The sequence below is a fragment of the Melanerpes formicivorus genome, unplaced genomic scaffold, assembly GCF_026170545.1.
Source record: "Melanerpes formicivorus ecotype bairdi unplaced genomic scaffold, bMelFor1.0.p_v2 SCAF_19, whole genome shotgun sequence".
NCBI classification, from domain to species: Eukaryota; Metazoa; Chordata; class Aves; order Piciformes; family Picidae; genus Melanerpes; species Melanerpes formicivorus.
Window position 1 is genome coordinate 4,514,760 of NW_027142371.1, and position 17,002 is coordinate 4,531,761.

Consider the following 17,002-nt stretch of genomic DNA (forward strand, 5'->3'; position numbering starts at 1 on the left):
TGGACAGGGAAGCGACCTCCCGGATTGGGTACTGGGACAGGTGGCCTTTCCCCTCACCTGTCCTCTGCAGAGATGAGGTCAGGAAAGGTTTGGAATTGTGGCAAGCAAGCACTTTTCTTCACCCGTGCCCAGTAGCTCTTCTCCAAGCCAGGATATCATAGCAGCAGTGGTGGGAATATTAAAGTGCAGGAAAAGTAGAGCTGCTTTCCCTGGATGTGACAGGGGTGAGTGACATGTCCCAGAGCCCTGTGTGCATTTTGGTGTGGCTCCTCCTCAGACACGTGTATGGCATCTGCTGTAGGCACATTTGTGTTTAATAAAGCCCTGGCTGTGTGAGGTTGCTCTGGAGCATGCACTAGGCTCAGCCTGGAGCTGGGTTTGTACTGTGGCTGTGTTGGCACGGGTCAGGAGCTTGCAGACTGGGACCTGTCTGACCCCTCCTCTGCTGGCAGGCTTTACTGGAGACCTGGCACAGCAGCAAACTGGCAAGACTAGAGCAGGAGACTAGCAGGGTCTAGAGCATAAATCTTGTGAGGAGTGGATGAGGGAATTGGGGTTGTTTAGCCTGGAGAAAAGGAGGCTGAAGACCTTCTTGCTCTCTACAACTCCCTAGAAGGAGGTCGGAGCCAGGTGGGGGTCAGTTTCTTCTCCCAAGGAACAAGCTATAGGACCAGAAGAAATGATCTCAAGTGGCACCAGGGGAGGTTTAGGTTGGATTTGAGGAATAATTTCTTCCCCCAAAACATTGTCAAGCCCTGGAACAGGCTACCCAGGGCAGTGGTGGGGTCCCCATTCCTGGAGGGATTTAAGAGCCATGTAGCCATGGCACTGAGTGACATAGTTTAATGGTGACCTGGCAGTGCTGGGTGAATGGCTGGAATTGATTATCCTAAAGGCCTCTTCCAACCAAGATGATTCTATGACCTTTCTTATGTGCTTCAGCATCTGTGGAGGGGCAGAAGGCAGTTGCCAACATGTTTCAGGCAGTGTTCCTTAGCCAGGAACATGTGCTTGTGGGACTGCATTAGTGCCATGATGAGCCCTGCTTGTTAGGTTGGGAGTTCAGGGCTGACTAGACATGGTCCTCAGGGCCCTAATGTGCTCCTACTCCGGATGCCTTTGCTTACAAAGCCCTATCTATCACCTGCCTGCCCTGGTGCTCACTTCCCAGCCAGCTCTGCAAGCTCCTTCAGCATGATCTGGCTGATCTCCAGCTTTCACTTACTCTGCTCAAGCTATTGACAGTATCAATTAATACTCAGGGAGATCAAGGATCTGAGGTGATTCAGAAACCTGCCCCACACAGTGCCTATGCACTGGAAATCAGTGGGTGAGTGCTGGGTCTGTGTGAGCCACCCTGATGGCTTTGCAGGGCTTGGCACAAGCTGGGTGCATCTGGCATGCCCATGGGCTGCTCTGATAGGGGCAATGGTTTTAAATTAGAGCAGAGCAGATTTAGATTAGATGTTAGGAAGAAGGTCTTTACTATGGGGGTGGTGAGACACTGGAAAGGGTTGTCCAGAGAAGTTATGGATGTCTCATCCCTGGAAGTGTTAAGACTAGGCTGGATGAGCCTTTGAGCAACCTGGTTTAGTAGGAGATGTCTCTGCCCATGGCATGGAGATTGAAACTAGATGATCTTTAAGCTCCCTTGCAACCCAAGCCTTTCTGTGATCCTGTGATGCCTGTTCTGTCTTGCAGGAGTGGACATGTGCATGACACAGGAGCACGGTTGCCAGCACAACTGCATCAGCACCCCTGGCTCCTTCTACTGTGAATGCAGTCCTGGCTACAGGCTCAACGTGGACGGAAAGACCTGTTCCTGTAAAGCCCTTTTTCTAGCCTGACTCTTGTAGGGGGCCTGTAATTCCAGGTCTCACAGAGGGAAGCTGAAACACAGCAGAGGACCCAGCAAGGCCAGCAGCAGCCTAGGTGCTCTGCTCACTGGGGATGCAGCTTCCTGGGTCTGTAACAGAGGTGGATGGTGCTCCACATTCTAAACCCTGGTCACCTCTCTGAGATGGGATGCTTGGAGCTTACATGGGCACAACCTGTAAGGAGCTGCAGGCAGTGGGTACTGGATGATGCATATCCCAGCCCAAGTGCAACAGTGGTTTTGCCCTGTGTGCTGAGTGCAAAGGTGTATAACTTGGCCTGGCCACCACCTTGGGACTTTCCATTCTTATCTCATGGTGCTGGCAGCTGCTCAGCTTCCCCAAGGAGGCCAGGGCAGGAGGGTGATGGATGTCCTGTTCCTCCACAGCCATTGATGCCTGTGCAGATGGGAGACATGGCTGTCAGCACCTCTGTGTCAGCACTCGTGGGTCATACTCGTGCCACTGCCACAGGGGTTACTACCTCAACCAGGACAGGAGAAGCTGCTCCAGTAGGTGTCCCTCTTCTTTTCTGTCCCTTTTCCCTTTGCTTCTCATTCTCCCTCTCTGTTTCTTGTCTTTCTCTTCCTGCCCACCCCTCTCCTTCTCTCACCAGTGATCGATTACTGCAGCTTTGGAAACCACAGCTGCCAGCACGAGTGCGTGAGCATCCCCCAGGGGCACTACTGCCGCTGCCGCAGTGGCTTCACGCTGCAGCCTGACGCCAGGTCCTGCAGGGGTACGTCCTGGCACGGCATGTACGGCAGATCCTTTCATGTGCTGCCCAGTCCCCAGAGGAAGGGCTGTTGCCAGACCACCCCTCCTGGACAAGAATAACCCCGTGACCCTGGCTTGTCTTCCAGCCACTGACCTCTGCAATGGGGTGGATCACGGCTGCGAGTTCAAGTGTGTGAGCACGGAGGGCTCCTACCGATGCATGTGCCCCGAGGGCCAGCAGCTCCAGGCTGATGGCAAAGCTTGCAGCAGTGAGTATTGGGATATGGCTCTGGGTATCCTCCCCATTTGGGCTCTCTGCTGCTGAAGGGGGGCTTACCATGCTGGGGTTCTAGGTAGGACTTTCTCTGAGGTAGGATGAAAAAGGATGGAGAGTTGGCTGGGCTTGGGGTGGGGGCCTGGCAGCTGCAGGGATGGATGTGGGCTCATGTCCTCAAAGACAAAGCAGGAGCTATGAGGAAAGGTTCAGGAAAAGGGAGACAGGGAAAGACTTTCAGGGGATGCTGGAGTGGCAGTTGGAGGTTTTTGGGGCTGAGACCCTTGGGTACAGTTTGTCCTGCTTCCTGGCCTCACCCTGCCTGTAATTCCAGGAGCTCCACTGGCCATCTTCAGCTTGACAGTGCCCCTGGCCAGACTGGTCCCTTCTCACCTTCCCCCTGTGCCCACAGAGTGCGGGTCCGGACACGTTGACCTGGTGCTGGTGATTGATGGCTCCAAGAGCGTCCGGCCCCAAAACTTTGAGCTGGTGAAGCAGTTTGTGAACCGCATTGTGGACCTGCTGGAGGTGTCCCCCCATGGCACACAGGTGGGGCTGGTGCAGTACTCCAGCCGTGTCCGCACTGAGTTCCCCCTCAACAAGTACCACAGTGCGGATGAGATCAAGAAAGCGGTCATGGAGGTGGAGTACATGGAGAAAGGAACCATGACAGGCCTTGCCCTCAAGCACATGGTGGAGCACAGCTTTTCTGAGTCGGAAGGTGCCAGACCTCTCTCCCACAACATCCCCAGAATCGGACTCGTCTTCACAGATGGGCGCTCCCAAGACGACATCTCCGAATGGGCCAGGAGAGCAAAGGAGTCAGGTGCAGGGGACTGGGGAACCCCAAACAGCAGTGCTTTGGGCATCCCAGCATGGTTCTTTGGGGTGGCTGGCTCTGGCGAAGGCTGCAGTGTCACCCTTGGGGTGCTGCATGACCCAGGTCTGCAGGGGCAGCCATACCTCTGCTGTGGTTAAAGAGCACTGAGAGCATCCTCCATGCAGCAGCTGCTCCACAGTGGTGCTGCCACGCTCCTGCCTGTCCTTCTCAAACTCCTACTGTGTATTTGGGAATGCCACGGAAAATCCTGCATCCTTGGCATTGCTCCTGCTGGGCTTGGGGCTGCTTGGTGCAGGACAGCCAGTGCAGTGCTCATGATCTGTCCTTGCTGTGCAGGGATCGTTATGTTTGCTGTGGGTGTTGGCAAGGCTGTGGAAGAGGAGCTGCGAGCGATTGCCTCTGAGCCGGTGGACCAGCACTTCTCCTACTCAGCAGACTTCACCACCATGACCCACCTCGTGGAGAACTTCAAGCTGAACATCTGCCCAGGTGGGTGCTGCCAGCTCTGACTGTGTCAGGGGCTCAGCCCCAGCTTGGAGGGAGCCCTCCTCTCTCCAGCAGGGCTAGTTTGTATGTCTATCATCCTGGGCTAAGCAGGCTACTGTGAGCCTGGGGTGTCTCTGCATCTCATCAGGCTGCTGCAGATGTAGAGATGGGTCTCAGAAGGAGGTGGAGCTGGGGACATTTAATGTAACATGGATGTTGTGTGAGCATCCATCCCAGTGCCATTCCAGGAGCAGAAGCTGGAGTCGCACCCTGCCCCAGCTCCTAGGGTAGTCTACAACCAGCCTTGTGCTTCTGCTGTTGATGGCTGCAGGAAGACCATGATGGGTTACTGTGAGGGTGTCACTGCCCTGGAGCAGGCCTGGACTCCCCAGTGTTCCTGGGAATCCTGTGTAGCTTCAGACCTGAGGTCAGAAGCCCCCCTGCCACCCCGTCTTGAAAGCAAAGTGCAGGTCAGCACTGGCTGTCCTTGGCACACCGTGACCATTTGTCTGGCAGCTCCACGGGATGCCTGGCTCACAGGGATGCAGCCTGGTAAAAAGAGGAGAAAATGGGGGCAGAGCCCCAAGGCTCAGGTCCAGCCCTGGTAGGTGGCTGTAGGGACAAGGGACTGTTTCTGTGTGGGAGCAGGGCAGAGCTGGGTGCTGTGGGACCATGGCTCTGACTGTACCCAAATCCCTGTGGTTACAGAGGAAGGCAAAGGAGTGACGGAGATCCGCAGCCCATGCGAGTGTGAGGCACTGGTGCAGTTCCAGACAAACACTGTGGCCATCCTGCAGAGCCTCACCGAGAAAAATATCCTTTGGGGTGATGCCTGGGCTTGTGGGGCACAGGGCAGCCTGGGCACAGACTGCACGTGAGGGAGGGAGAGAGGGATGGACAAATGGGAGTGGGAAAAATTTAGGCTTTTTCAAGGGGAAAAATACCTTTTCCCACCAGACCATCTGGCTTATGCTTTTCTTTAGCAAGGTCACTTGCTCAGATGACAGCCAGACTCGAGGACTTGGAGAAGCAGCTTGCCCACAAGAAGTAATGCTTGCTGAGGGCTTCAACACTCAGATGGGGCACAGGGGACCTACAGTAGCATCGTGGCATTGTTATTGCTAGGTTATTGTAAAGCATCAGTGTTTGTTCTTGCATCACAAAACCCTGAGGGGGACATGGAGTGCATTTAAAATGACAAAAATCCTGAAAAGGGAAAAAAAAAAAAAGGGACTTGAGCAAAACAGCTGCAAAGCCAAGAGGTCCAGCCATCACTGCTGCCTTGTTCCTCCAAAGAGCTGGGGCAAGAAGGGATGACTGTGGGCAGGGTGGGTGTCAGACAAGGAGACATGATACCCAGCCTTTTCCAGGAGTGACTGGGATGAAGCAGCCCCTATGCAGCCCCCCTGGCCTCCAGTGCCCAGAGAGCTGCTTTGCAAGACAAAAAAAACCTGCAGTGATGACACCCAGAGAGCTTCTGTCAGCTCAGCATCTGCTGCCACGGTGGGGCAAGGAGAGCCCGGTGCTGCGGGCAGTGCACGGGAACGGATGTTGCCAGCTGGCTACCAGCATAACGCCCAGGTGTGTGGCCATGGGAAAGCAGGTGGCAGGAGTCAGCAGTCCCTTAGCCCTGTTTTGGCAGGGGTTTTGGGAACTGGTCATTATCTTGTTTGATTTTTCTGAATTTTATTCTATTTTTATTACTTAGCACAATGGTAATAATTCTTTCTACAAATACCTAGGGGGGGGAGGGGGTGTACATATATACATATTTCATTTGGAGAGCAGGAGAGTGCTATTTTTCAACACTTCTTTTATACAAAGACATTTCTGTCCTGACAGTTAGTATGTTACATAAATTCAGCTTAAAGTCAAGTATGTCTTCCGTGTACCTCTTTGGCCAAATCATTTAATACAACTCGGCTCTAAAGTCTGCTTTAAAAGGGCCATGCACCAGTAGGTGGAGCAAGCAGATAACAGAATCACAGGACGTTAGCGGCTGGAAGTGACCTCCAAAGATCACAGAGTCCAGCCCTGCTGCCAGAGCAGGATCGCCTAGAGTAGGTCACACAGGAACTCATCCAGCTGGGTTTTGAATGCCTCCAGAGGATGAGTCTCCATGACCTCTCTGGGCAGCCTGATCCAGTGCTCTGTCACCTTCACAGTGAAAAACTTTTTCCTTATGTTCATGGGAAACCTCCTATGCTCCACCTTGCAACTGCTGCCCCTTATCCTGTTATTGGACGTCACTGAGAAGAGCCTGGCTCCATCTTTCTGACACTCACCCTTACATATTTATAAACATGAATGAGGTCACCCCTCAGGCTCCTCTTCTCCAAGATAGAGTCCCAGGGCCTTCAGCCTTTCCTCACAAGGAAAGGCTGCTCCCTTAATCATCTTCATGGCTCTGTGCTGGATTCTTTCAAGCAGTTCTCTGAGGTCCTTCTTGAACTGAGTGTCCCAGAACTGGACACAAAATTCCAGATGCAGCCTCACCAGGGCAGAGTAAAGGGATAGAACCTCTGTCCACCTACTCGGTGCGCTGCTGCTAATACACCCCAGCATGGCATTGGCTATCTTGGCCACAAGGGTGCATTGCTGGCTCATGGTCATCCTTCTGTCCACCAGGACCTCCAGGGCCCTCTCCTCTGCGCTGCTCTCCAACAGGTCAGTACCCAATCTATACTGATCCATGGAGTTGTTCTTTCCCAGATGCAAGACTCTACACTTGTTCTTGTTGTATTTCATTAAATTTCTCCCTGCCCATCTCTCCAGCCTGTCCACTGAATAACTGCACAGCCTCCAGGTGTGTCAGCCACTCCTCTCAGTTTGTGTCATCAGCAAACTCGGTGACAGTGCTCGCTGTTCCCTCATCCAGGTTGTCAATGAATATATTGAATAGTACTGGTCCCAATACTGACCCCTGAGGGACTCCAGTAGATACAGGCCTCCAACAAGACCCTCTGACATTTTTCCTTCAACCAGTTCACAATTCACCTCACTACCCAACCATCCAGACCACACTTCCTCAGTTTAGCTGAGAAGGTGCTGTGGAAGATGATGCCAAATGCCTTCCTGAGATCAAGATAACCCACATCCTCTGCTCTGCCATCATCTAACCACCTGGTTATGTCCCCATAAAAGGCTATAAGGTTGGTTAAACATGATTTCCCCTTGGTAAAGCCATGTTGACTGTTCCCAATGACCTTCTTATCCTACATAAAAATTGTCAGCTGTTACAGTTCTATGGCTACATTTACAGCAGGACCTTTTAAGTAAGCACACCATTTTTTTGGGAGGGTCATATGAACTTTTGTAGAGCATCACCAATCAATGAAAAATGAAAGCACTACGTCACTGTATCCTTCATTACATAATGTCAGTGCTGAGATAGCTGCAACAGAAAACAAAGGTTAAAAGGGGGAAAAAACCTTGCACAATATTTGGATTCTATTGACACTTGAAGGTTTGTATCAGTCTGGAGTCTAGGTTGTTGTAGCTGCAATGTAAGTATGATTTGAAGACCTTATGGTCTATGTGGAAGAAGCGTGAATCACACAGTTTGCCCAAACTGAAAAGAACAAACCAAACCAATCCACCATAACTAAACTACAGTGTTACTGCTGCCTCTCATTAACCTGTTTGTCCCTGCATACTTGGAATCATAGAATCATTAAGGTTGGAAAAGACCTTTAAGATCATCCAGTCTGACTGTAACCCAACTACGATGACCACTGAACTGTATCCTGAAGCACCACATCTACATACTTCTTGAACACCTCCAGAGATGACAACTCCTCCTGCTTCCCTGGGCAGGATGTTCCAATGCCTCACCACTCTCTCAGTAAAGAATTTTCTCCTAATGTCCAAGCTAGACCTCCTCCAGCACAGTTTATAACCATTTCCTCTCATCCTGTCTCTTGTTACTTGGGAGCAGAGACCAACAACAGCCTCAATATAACCTCCTTTCAGGTAGCTGTAGAAAGCAGTAAGATCTCCCCTTAGCCTTCTCTGCTCCAGACTAAACAACCCCAGCTCCCTCAGCCACTCCTCACATGACATACCCCCCCAAGCCCCACATTACTCTTCCCTGGATGCACTCCAGCACCTCAATATCTTTCCTTTACTGTGGCGCCCAGAATTGAACACAGTACTCAAGCTGTGGCCTCACCAAGAGCACAATCACTTCCCTACTCCTGCTGGACACACTAGTTTTGATACACGCCAGGATGTCATTTGCCTTCTTGGCCACCTGGGCACACTGCTGGCTCATGTTCAGGCATCCCCCAGCACCCCCAGGGCCTTTTCCAGCCACTCTTCCCCAAGCCTGTAGCATTGCTTGGGGTAGTTGTGACCAAAGAGCAGGATCCAGCATGTGATCTTGTTAAACCTCATTCTGGTGCCCTCAACTCATTGATTTAACCTGTCCAGGTCTCTCTGCAGAGCCTTCCTACCTTCAAGCAGGTCAAGACTCCCACTCAATTTCATGTCATCTGCAAACTTGCTGACGGTGCCCTCGATCCCCTCATCCAAATCATTAATAAAGACATTAAACAGAACTGGAAGACATTTGCCCTGGTAAATACTGTTCTAATTAAGAGTGGAAGAAGAGAAAAACCCACAGGGAAAAACAAATAATAAAAAAAGACTACATGGAAGACTACACTTTCAGGAGGTGCAACAGGACCTCATCCCCCTAACAACAGAGAGTTGAGAGTGCTTAAATCTGAGTTTGTAAGTACAAACAGGCATTTCTAATTGTTAAGTTCTGGTGCAGTATAGCTGCGAGGTGGAAATCAAAGGTGAAACTTGGTTTTCCAGAACTTGATGTATTGGAACTCCTCTCTATTTATTTGTTTGCAATGCTCATTTCAGCTGGAGGCTCATATTGTGCCAGCAACTCGCTCATAGGTGCCCAACACTAGTTTGATGCATTTTATTGCTTTTCTTTAAATTTGTGAATGACTGGAAGGTGTACTTAAAGGTTTTACTCGTCTGTCTGTTTTGAGTGCTAATTGTGGCTGCAGTCCTGTAGTGAGCTGTGTGTGAATAGCTTGGCAAGACCTCAGTCCTTGCATTTTTATTCTTTTACACCTTGTAAATTTCCAAAATAAAAAGAGAGGTTTCACATGTGCTTTATGAGTGTGCAGAACTGAGGCATGCTGCGCTCTTCACACACCCTGGTTTAGCCTGCAAAGTTTTAAATACTTGTTCTAAGAAAGCTGATTAAATTAGTATTTATGGCAGCCGACTGTAGCGCAGGAAGGTTACCTTCTCTAAGTCCCCACGTCCTTGCCTTGCCTTTTTTACGGGCGGCAAGTGAACTGCTGTTACAAGTTAAGTTTGGAAACCAGCTGACACACACCTGAAGTACCACAGCGACTTATGTTAACATTTTATCCAAATCTGTTTTTTATTCATTAAACATTTACTTAACTCAAGTGTCCTTTTCGTTTATTGAAAGGGCAGACGTGGCGCTTGGTGTAGTAAGTGCTCCACGGGCACTGTTTTCACTGTAACCTTCACCTCTCTGTGTGCAGGGCTGGTAACTTGTATTTCAAACCTTCGTGCACGTTAAATCGTTAATAAACAATGTACCGCTGCGACTCCGTGGGGTCGCCCGTGGCCGCCGTGCTCGGTGCCAGGCACACTGACAGCCCCGCGTTTGACCCACGGGCATCTAGGGGCGGCTGCCTGGCGCAGGGAGCTTTCCTGGGATCGCTTTCCCGACCCCGCTGGCCCTGCCCTTGTGGAGAACGCTGGAGAGCAGCAGCGATCCGCAGCGGCACACGCACGGACCCGCACCGCCCTGGCCAAAGCAGAGCGCCACCGCAGGGGCCGCTGGGAGCGGCGGCTGGCCGCCGGGCGGGGCCCGGTGGGGACTGCAAGGACCGTGATGCGCCCGCGTGGGGAGGAGGCGGGTCCCGGGGCCCCGCCGGGGCCGTACTACAGGCCCCAGAGTGCCTGGCGCCGCCCGCTGCCCTCTCTCGCGGAGGCTGGTTCCTATTTAAATCCAGGCAGCGAGGAAAATGGCGGCCAGAGGTTGAGTGTGGGGGAGACGGGGGAAAGGAGACGTAGCTGAGCTTTGGCTGCTTTCCCAGGTGAGTGGGGTTTGGAGGGAGGGAGTAACCAGTGGAGGGAGGAGAGTTCCAGCTCTTGTTCCCCTGCTTCTAGCGCTGGGGTGGGACTGGGATGGGGGAGGGAGGGCTGCCTGCCCCTCGCCGGCGAAGGGAGAAGCCTGGGGCTGGCGCTGAGGGGCGGCTCTCTTCTCTTCCCCTCGTCCCCCCGCCCCGGTATGGATGTGTCTCCCTGAAGGGAGGAGGAGCGCGGACGGGTTGTGTGTGAGGAGTAATCCTAGGGCTGAGGATGAGGGCATTCCCAGGGCAGCGCATAGATGCCTTTGCCTCTTTATAACCATTGTAACTTTGCTGCTGAGTGTAGTTAGAAGGGGGAATTCCAGAGGCAGTGGTGGGAGGCTGGAGTGTTGAGCTGAAGGCTTCCCGTATCGCTATGTGATGCATATCTAAGCAGGGTGAGTTTGGGTGGAGGTTCCTCGTGTAACAGCGAGAGACTTGGGGTCGCTATGGGTTTGTGTTTAGAATTGTCTGACCCTCGGTGTCTCAGCCTCAGTCGAGGAGGGGCTGTGTGGGTGAAATACCTGGGCTAGAATGGCCCCATCTGCCATTCATCTGGGTTTATCTGATACCGAGGCGGTTCCAAAGACCTGGTTATCTGCATTCTCCTTCTGATCATCCTGTAGCCTCGGTAAGTTTCGGAGGTGACTTGTCTCCTTGTCTCTAGTAATAAGGGAAGGGATAAGAAATACTGCAAGTAAAAGGTTGATTTCCATGCCTCTTATCCATTTATACCTCGTAGCTGCAAAGAAACCGTGCTGTTGAGGGATGGAAATGAGCATGATTTTTCTTCCCCCCCCTCGCCCCGGTGCTGCATGCCACTGTAGGTGTTAGCGATTCTGGGGTATAAATGGAGTGAATATGGGTGGGGATGTTGTCTGAGGTTGACATAATTCCCAGAGTCCTCTTTGTTTGGTTCTAAAGTTGGTTCTGTTGTGGTTTCTGCTCCTACGCTTCAGCACAGTTAGGCTGTCGTTTAAAAGAGAAGCTTCCCACTTTGTCAGCTTATCCAGTGAACACTAGTTTTAAATCACTCTTTTTTATTCAGTCAGTATCTCCTGCCTCTTTTTAACCTGCTAAAGAATAAAACCAAACCCCAGACAGATTCTGCTTTAAAGCTTTTACCTAAGCGCTAAAGAAAACGTTATGTTGGGTTCTATCTGGAACAACAAGGCAAAACTAAAGCATCCGGCTGTGTAACATCTACCACACAGTTAAAATGGACACTTAAGCTTAACATTGTCAACACTACTGTAAATTTTTTTTCGACTCCTGATGAGCTGCCACACAAGAAATAAAGGGAGGTGTGTGTATGTTTGAAATACAAGGTAGCTTCATAGTAACAAATAGTACCTGAGTGAAAGCCCCAGAAGATCATCTTGGGTTGAGAGGGAATAGTCAAAATTGTGGGCTGGGTGTCTTTTTTTCCGTGGTTTCCTCCTGTTTTTTAACCAAACTGTGCATGGTAGCATCTGTTAATTGTATTTACTGTTAGTAGTTGGTATAATAGGCTGTTTGATTGCTGTTCAGAATTGAACAGAATTTACTGATTTAAAAAAGAAATGTTTGGGGTTTTTTTCCCCCTTGTTATTAACAGCAATGGGTTTACTGCTGTGTTGTGAAGGTGGAGTTTGGGAGATAGGAGAAGTGATAGCAGACAGACTGAACCCACTGTTCCGCCTTGCTTTAAGCACCTTTCCTGATGGCAGTGTGCTGTTTCCAGCCTGCTTTAGTGTGGCATACGAGTTGTGTGGGTTTGGGGGATTGCTGCTGCTTAATTCTTCACTTGAAACCCTTGTTCATCTTGGGGTTGGATTTATTAACTTGGAAGTTTGCATTGTCTGCTTATTTTCTTTTAACACAGTATTACTGAGGCTGGTGTATAGTTGAGACAAAATGTAGAGTAGGAGGGAGAAGGAAATCTCTTTTGACAAGAGAATATTCTCTTTTGACCATGGGCTTTTCATTTTCATTGATGATGGACAAGAAATCAGTCAAAACCCTCAAGGCAGATTTTTGTTACAGCTACACGAAAAGATGGTGCTGGGGGTTTTGTGTTGTGTTTTGTTGGGGTTTAAGAACTCTGAGCAAGAAATAACGTCTTGGTGTTATGTCTGCAAAATCAAGCCACCGGTAGCATGTGAAATGATATTGGACACTACAGTCTGACACTGAAGGTTGCTTCAACTCCTGCATTTAAATGAGCCTCCCTCTAAGAGGTGATCTTAGAATACCTTCTATCACACAGCCATCTGTGTTATGTCCATGGAAGCTTTTTGATTATGAGCATTTAGAAATATGCTAAACGTTATTGATTTTTATACTAAAAATGGAGGCAGAGGGGGGGACAAGAAGGATGGTGTTCTTTACGCCAAGGATATGAGAGTGTGGTGAAGAATACCTAAACCTGAACGCTGGGGCAGCATGCCTCTGTGCCCTTTTTTCCCCCCTCTACTGATGTTTCCAAATGTAGTAACACTAGGGAAGAGGCAGTTGTGAAATAATTTCACTGCAACTGATTTGAGTCTGTTATGGAGTGTATCTCCACTCTGATTTTTCATATGCTGCAGGTAGTTAGGAAAAGGTACCTCAGATCCTTTTTTACCCCTTGTAAATGGGAGGTATGCTTCAGATGAACCAAATGCCTTTAATAATACTTCTAACTGCTGCTTTTTATTTTTAGTTGACAGTCATTAATAAGCTGAGGTTGTTTTCTTTTGAAGTGGAGCAAAATTACCTTGCCTCCTAACTCGACCTCACAAGGGATTTTTAGTCTTTCATGTGTTGTATGTGGTGAGGGTTTATGCTTGCACTTGTAGACACCCATTTTACTATTATCTTGGCTAATGCTAGCCCTATTTCTGTCATTGTACAGAGGTAAGATAAAGGCAGTTGCTGAAGACTGCATGTTATTTAAATGAGAGGGAGGAAAGAGCAAGGGGACCACCACTGCATTTCCTGCTCATTTTGCTTAGACCCTGGAAAGTCAGGCTGATAAGCTTAGGATATCATGTAAGTTGCTTGCTTCTGAGGTTGTGACTGCTTTTTGCAATACTCCAGGAGAGTGGAGGAGATAAGGTTGACTCTACAGGTCTCTACCTTCAAGTGTTCCCTCATGTAGTGTGCAAGGGGTGGGGGGGAGTGAGGGGGTGTGTATGTGTGGGTTGGATTTTACTGATTTTGGTTTGGCTATGTCTGTTTTGTTCCCCCACTTCCCTGCCCCTTCTCACCTTCACAGTTAAGTGTGAGCCTGTTCAGGTGAGGTGCAGATAAACTATTTCTCAAACACCCTTTGTTAGGTTATGGATCAGTGCCCTATTAGAAGTTTTATTTTAAAGGCTTTCTTACCAACCAGTTAAGTTCTTTGTTTGGAGATTACAAATGTGAGCAGTGTCATGACTCGAAGCCTGAAGCCATCATAACTGCATTTTATGGATGAGATTGTTCTAGAAACTTGAAAATGCTGTAGAAGTTATCCAGAAAATGTAATTGTTAGGTCAAGGCAAGCAATTTTTCACTAGAGTTGTTGCACATGTGGCTGAACTACGCTGCACTCTTGCCCTGATTTATCAGGTGCACCTGATGATGGGGGAGGAGGGAGAAAGAGGGCTGCAGAACAATATAACGGTTCTACTGATAGCTGTAATGACTAGCACCTGCTTTAGCCTTGGCTGAGTATAACACTTTGCCACAAAGCCTCAACCCTTTGCTGTGTATGTTTTTCCATTTATGTCAAGATGTCAGAGCCATGGAATGAGATAATCTCGTATCACAGGTACACCCACAAGGGCTTTCAGAGGCATGTATGCAAGGTAGGTTTGTGTCTGTAGTTGCATGGAATATTCTGTATGTGACTTCTGAGCTATGAAGATTTTATCTCCTCCTGTGTTGCATGGAAGTCAGAAAATAAGTAGTCTGCTTTTTCAAAGGCAACACTGAAACAGGTTGCATGGCTAAAAATGTTGCTGATGCTTTTCTCTTCAGTAGTTGTAGTCTAACATTTGTAGAAGAAAAAGAATAAAGTATTCCTCCCTTGGCAGTGGTAGGAGAGGGACTGAGTGGGGTACAGCAAAAAGAAAAGGCAGAAGTAGCTTTTGTTTCCTGGTCTTGAGGAGAAACTTGCTCTTTGGGATTTGCTCTGTTTCTTGTCTCTGCCACACAGCAAGGTGTGTTTCTTTTCTTGTAAACTTGGAGGTGAGGTGGAATAGGAGGAGGTAACCTGGCTTTTGTTATTCCAGAAGCTTTCTCTTGGCAAACCTAACTGGTGAAAATGAAATTTTCTGGAGCATTTCTTTATTAGGCCATGCAAACATGCTTGGGAACGATGCTACAAATAGCAAAGAACTAGGAGTGGTCTGTGTTTCCTTCAACACATGGTTAGTTCCTAAATTGTTTCTAATAGGCATATCTTCTAGTGCCATTTTCAACCTGGGTTTCACTACAGTTAGAAACACACGCAGAAGAGCAGTTAACAAGGTGGGAAAGGGAAGAAAGAAGAGAGAAACCACCCAGGCAAGGAAAAAGCAAGCCAAAATCTGTTGTCCAAAGACTCTCTGCCAGTTGTCTTTGAAGAAAACAGCTAGCAGATGAGGTGTTTGCTTGCCACTCTGAGTGTGACAGTGTAGAACAAAGCAGATTAGCATGTGTGCTCAAAAGAATTGTCAAAGGCTTTCTTAAAAGCTTACCCTCTTCATTTAATGCTAAGCATTTCTTTTTAGTGCTGGTGTTTGTCTGGGTCATGTGTGCCACAGAACTGTAATGCAGAACCTTTTTTCCTAAGGCAGCTGCAGCAAAACTTTTAATTCACATATTACACTGTGCTCATTTGTCTCTTAATTCACATATTACACTGTGCTCATTTGTCTCTGTAGTTGATCCAAAGTTAGACAAGACTTCAGTGTCTCCCTAAGGTGTCTAGGGAAGTATCTCTCTTCCTGTACTGCACCAAGTCAGGTGTAATTGTGATGATATCCTGTGATGCTGTATTAATGTGATCTTGGAAGGTAAGAGGAGATCACCTTTGTATGACCATAGCTGTGCTAAATATCCTTCATTCTCTATACTCATTAACTTTAAAGGAAAACTATCTCTTTATTCCAGAGCATGTGGTGTGCTTTTATAAACATTTTAAAGAGTATAAATGCTTGTTATCTTTACCTAACAAAGGAGGAGGGTAAGAGCTTTAAGCATTCTAGCAGATTCTCTGGTTTAATGGGAAACTCTTATAGGTGATTATTAGTGGCTTTTAGTATCATAGTATCAGTCAGGATTGGAAGGGACCACAAGGATCATCTAGTTCCAACCACCCTGCCATGGGCAGGGACACCCCACACTAGATCAGGCTGGCCGGAGCCTCATCCAGCCTGGGCTTAAACACCTCCAGGGATGGGGCCTCGACCACCTCCCTGGACAACCCATTCCAGGGCTTCACCACTCTCATGGTGAAGAACTTCCTCCTCCCCTCCAGCCTGAATCTCCCCACCTCCAGCTTCATTCCATTCCCCCTAGTCCTGTCACTCCCTGAGATCCTGAGAAGTCCTTCCCCAGCCTTCCTGTAGGCCCCCTTCAGATACTGGAAGGCCACAATTAGGTCACCTCAGAGCCTTCTCTTCTCCAGACTGAACAGCCCCAACTCCTTCAGTCTGTCCTCATAGGAGAGGTGCTCCAGCCCTCTGCTCATCCTCATGGCCCTTCTCTGGACACCTTCCAGCATGTCCATATCCCTCTTGTAATAGGGGCTCCAGAACTGGATGCAGTACTCCAGGTGGGGCCTTAGCAGAGCTGAGCAGAGGGGGAGGATCACCTCCCTTGACCTGCTGGCCACACTTCTCCTGATGCAGCCCAGGATCTGATTGGCTTTGCGGGCTGCAAGTGTACACTGAGAGCTCATGTTGAGCTTCTTGTCCACCAGCACCCCCAAGTCTCTCTCCTCAGGGCTGCTTTCCAGCCAGTCACTGCCCAGCCTGGATTTGTGCCTGGGATTGCCTCGACCCAGATGCAGGACCCTGCACTTGCTCTTATTGAACTTCATGAGGTTGGCTTGTGCCCACCTCTCCAGCCTGTCAAGATCCCTCTGGATGGCTTCCCTTCCCTCCAGCCTGTCTGCTGCCCCACACAGCTTGGTGTCATCAGCAAACTTGCTGAGGGTGCACTCAATGCCACTGTCCATGTCACCCACAAAGATGTTGAACAAGACAGGTCCCGGGACTGATCCCTGAGGGACTCCGCTTGTCCCTGGCCTCCACTGGGACATGGAGCCATTGACAGCCACTCTTTGGGTGTGGCCATCAAGCCAGTTCCTTATCCATCTAGTGGTCCACCCATCAAACCCATGTGTCACCAGTTTGGAGACAATGAAAGCTTTGTTAAATGTGTTGGCTCTATCATAACTTGAACTCGATGGTTTCAGGTAATGCATTGAAATAAACTGTGCTGTCCTTTATGGATTTCATAGGTAGCCATGAAAGAGCAAAACCCTGAGGATGAGTTGGTGGCAATTCAAAAAGCAGCCAACCAATCCCCTCATTTATGGAGGTTTCTAAAACCTTGTTTTTCTAGAAAGCTGGACTTGCAAAACTGTTGTGACCAACTTGAGTGTGTGTGTGTGTATATATATATTAACATTAAGCTGTAACTCTCTGATAATAATCCCAGTAAAACTACTGTTGTAGTTCTT

The 17,002-nt window shown here is 49.1% G+C and overlaps 2 protein-coding genes across 10 annotated transcripts in view; both read left to right on the plus strand.

The window, feature by feature from the left end:
• The window catches only part of MATN4 (matrilin 4), a 21,338-nt gene extending 11,774 nt beyond the window's left edge, over positions 1-9,564 (plus strand). Inside the window, exons 4-11 of the mRNA XM_068149862.1 lie at positions 1,702-1,824; positions 2,264-2,386; positions 2,491-2,613; positions 2,738-2,860; positions 3,278-3,691; positions 4,043-4,195; positions 4,901-5,005; positions 5,185-9,564. Coding sequence (XP_068005963.1) covers positions 1,702-1,824; positions 2,264-2,386; positions 2,491-2,613; positions 2,738-2,860; positions 3,278-3,691; positions 4,043-4,195; positions 4,901-5,005; positions 5,185-5,243 — 1,223 coding nt within the window. The 3' untranslated portion in view covers positions 5,244-9,564. The remainder of the gene's footprint in view (positions 1-1,701; positions 1,825-2,263; positions 2,387-2,490; positions 2,614-2,737; positions 2,861-3,277; positions 3,692-4,042; positions 4,196-4,900; positions 5,006-5,184) is intronic.
• Positions 9,565-10,177: 613 nt separating this feature from the next.
• Positions 10,178-17,002, plus strand: part of NCOA3 (nuclear receptor coactivator 3) — a 94,964-nt gene continuing 88,139 nt past the window's right edge. For 5 of the 9 annotated variants that reach the window (XM_068149863.1, XM_068149873.1, XM_068149870.1 and 2 more), the window contains exon 1: positions 10,178-10,293. The gene's annotated coding sequence lies outside the window, so the exon portion shown is untranslated. Of the gene's footprint in view, positions 10,294-10,464; positions 10,486-10,539; positions 10,958-14,119; positions 14,139-17,002 lie in introns of those variants that run through there. The other 4 variants (XM_068149864.1, XM_068149866.1, XM_068149865.1 and 1 more) reach the window with 3 other exon arrangements.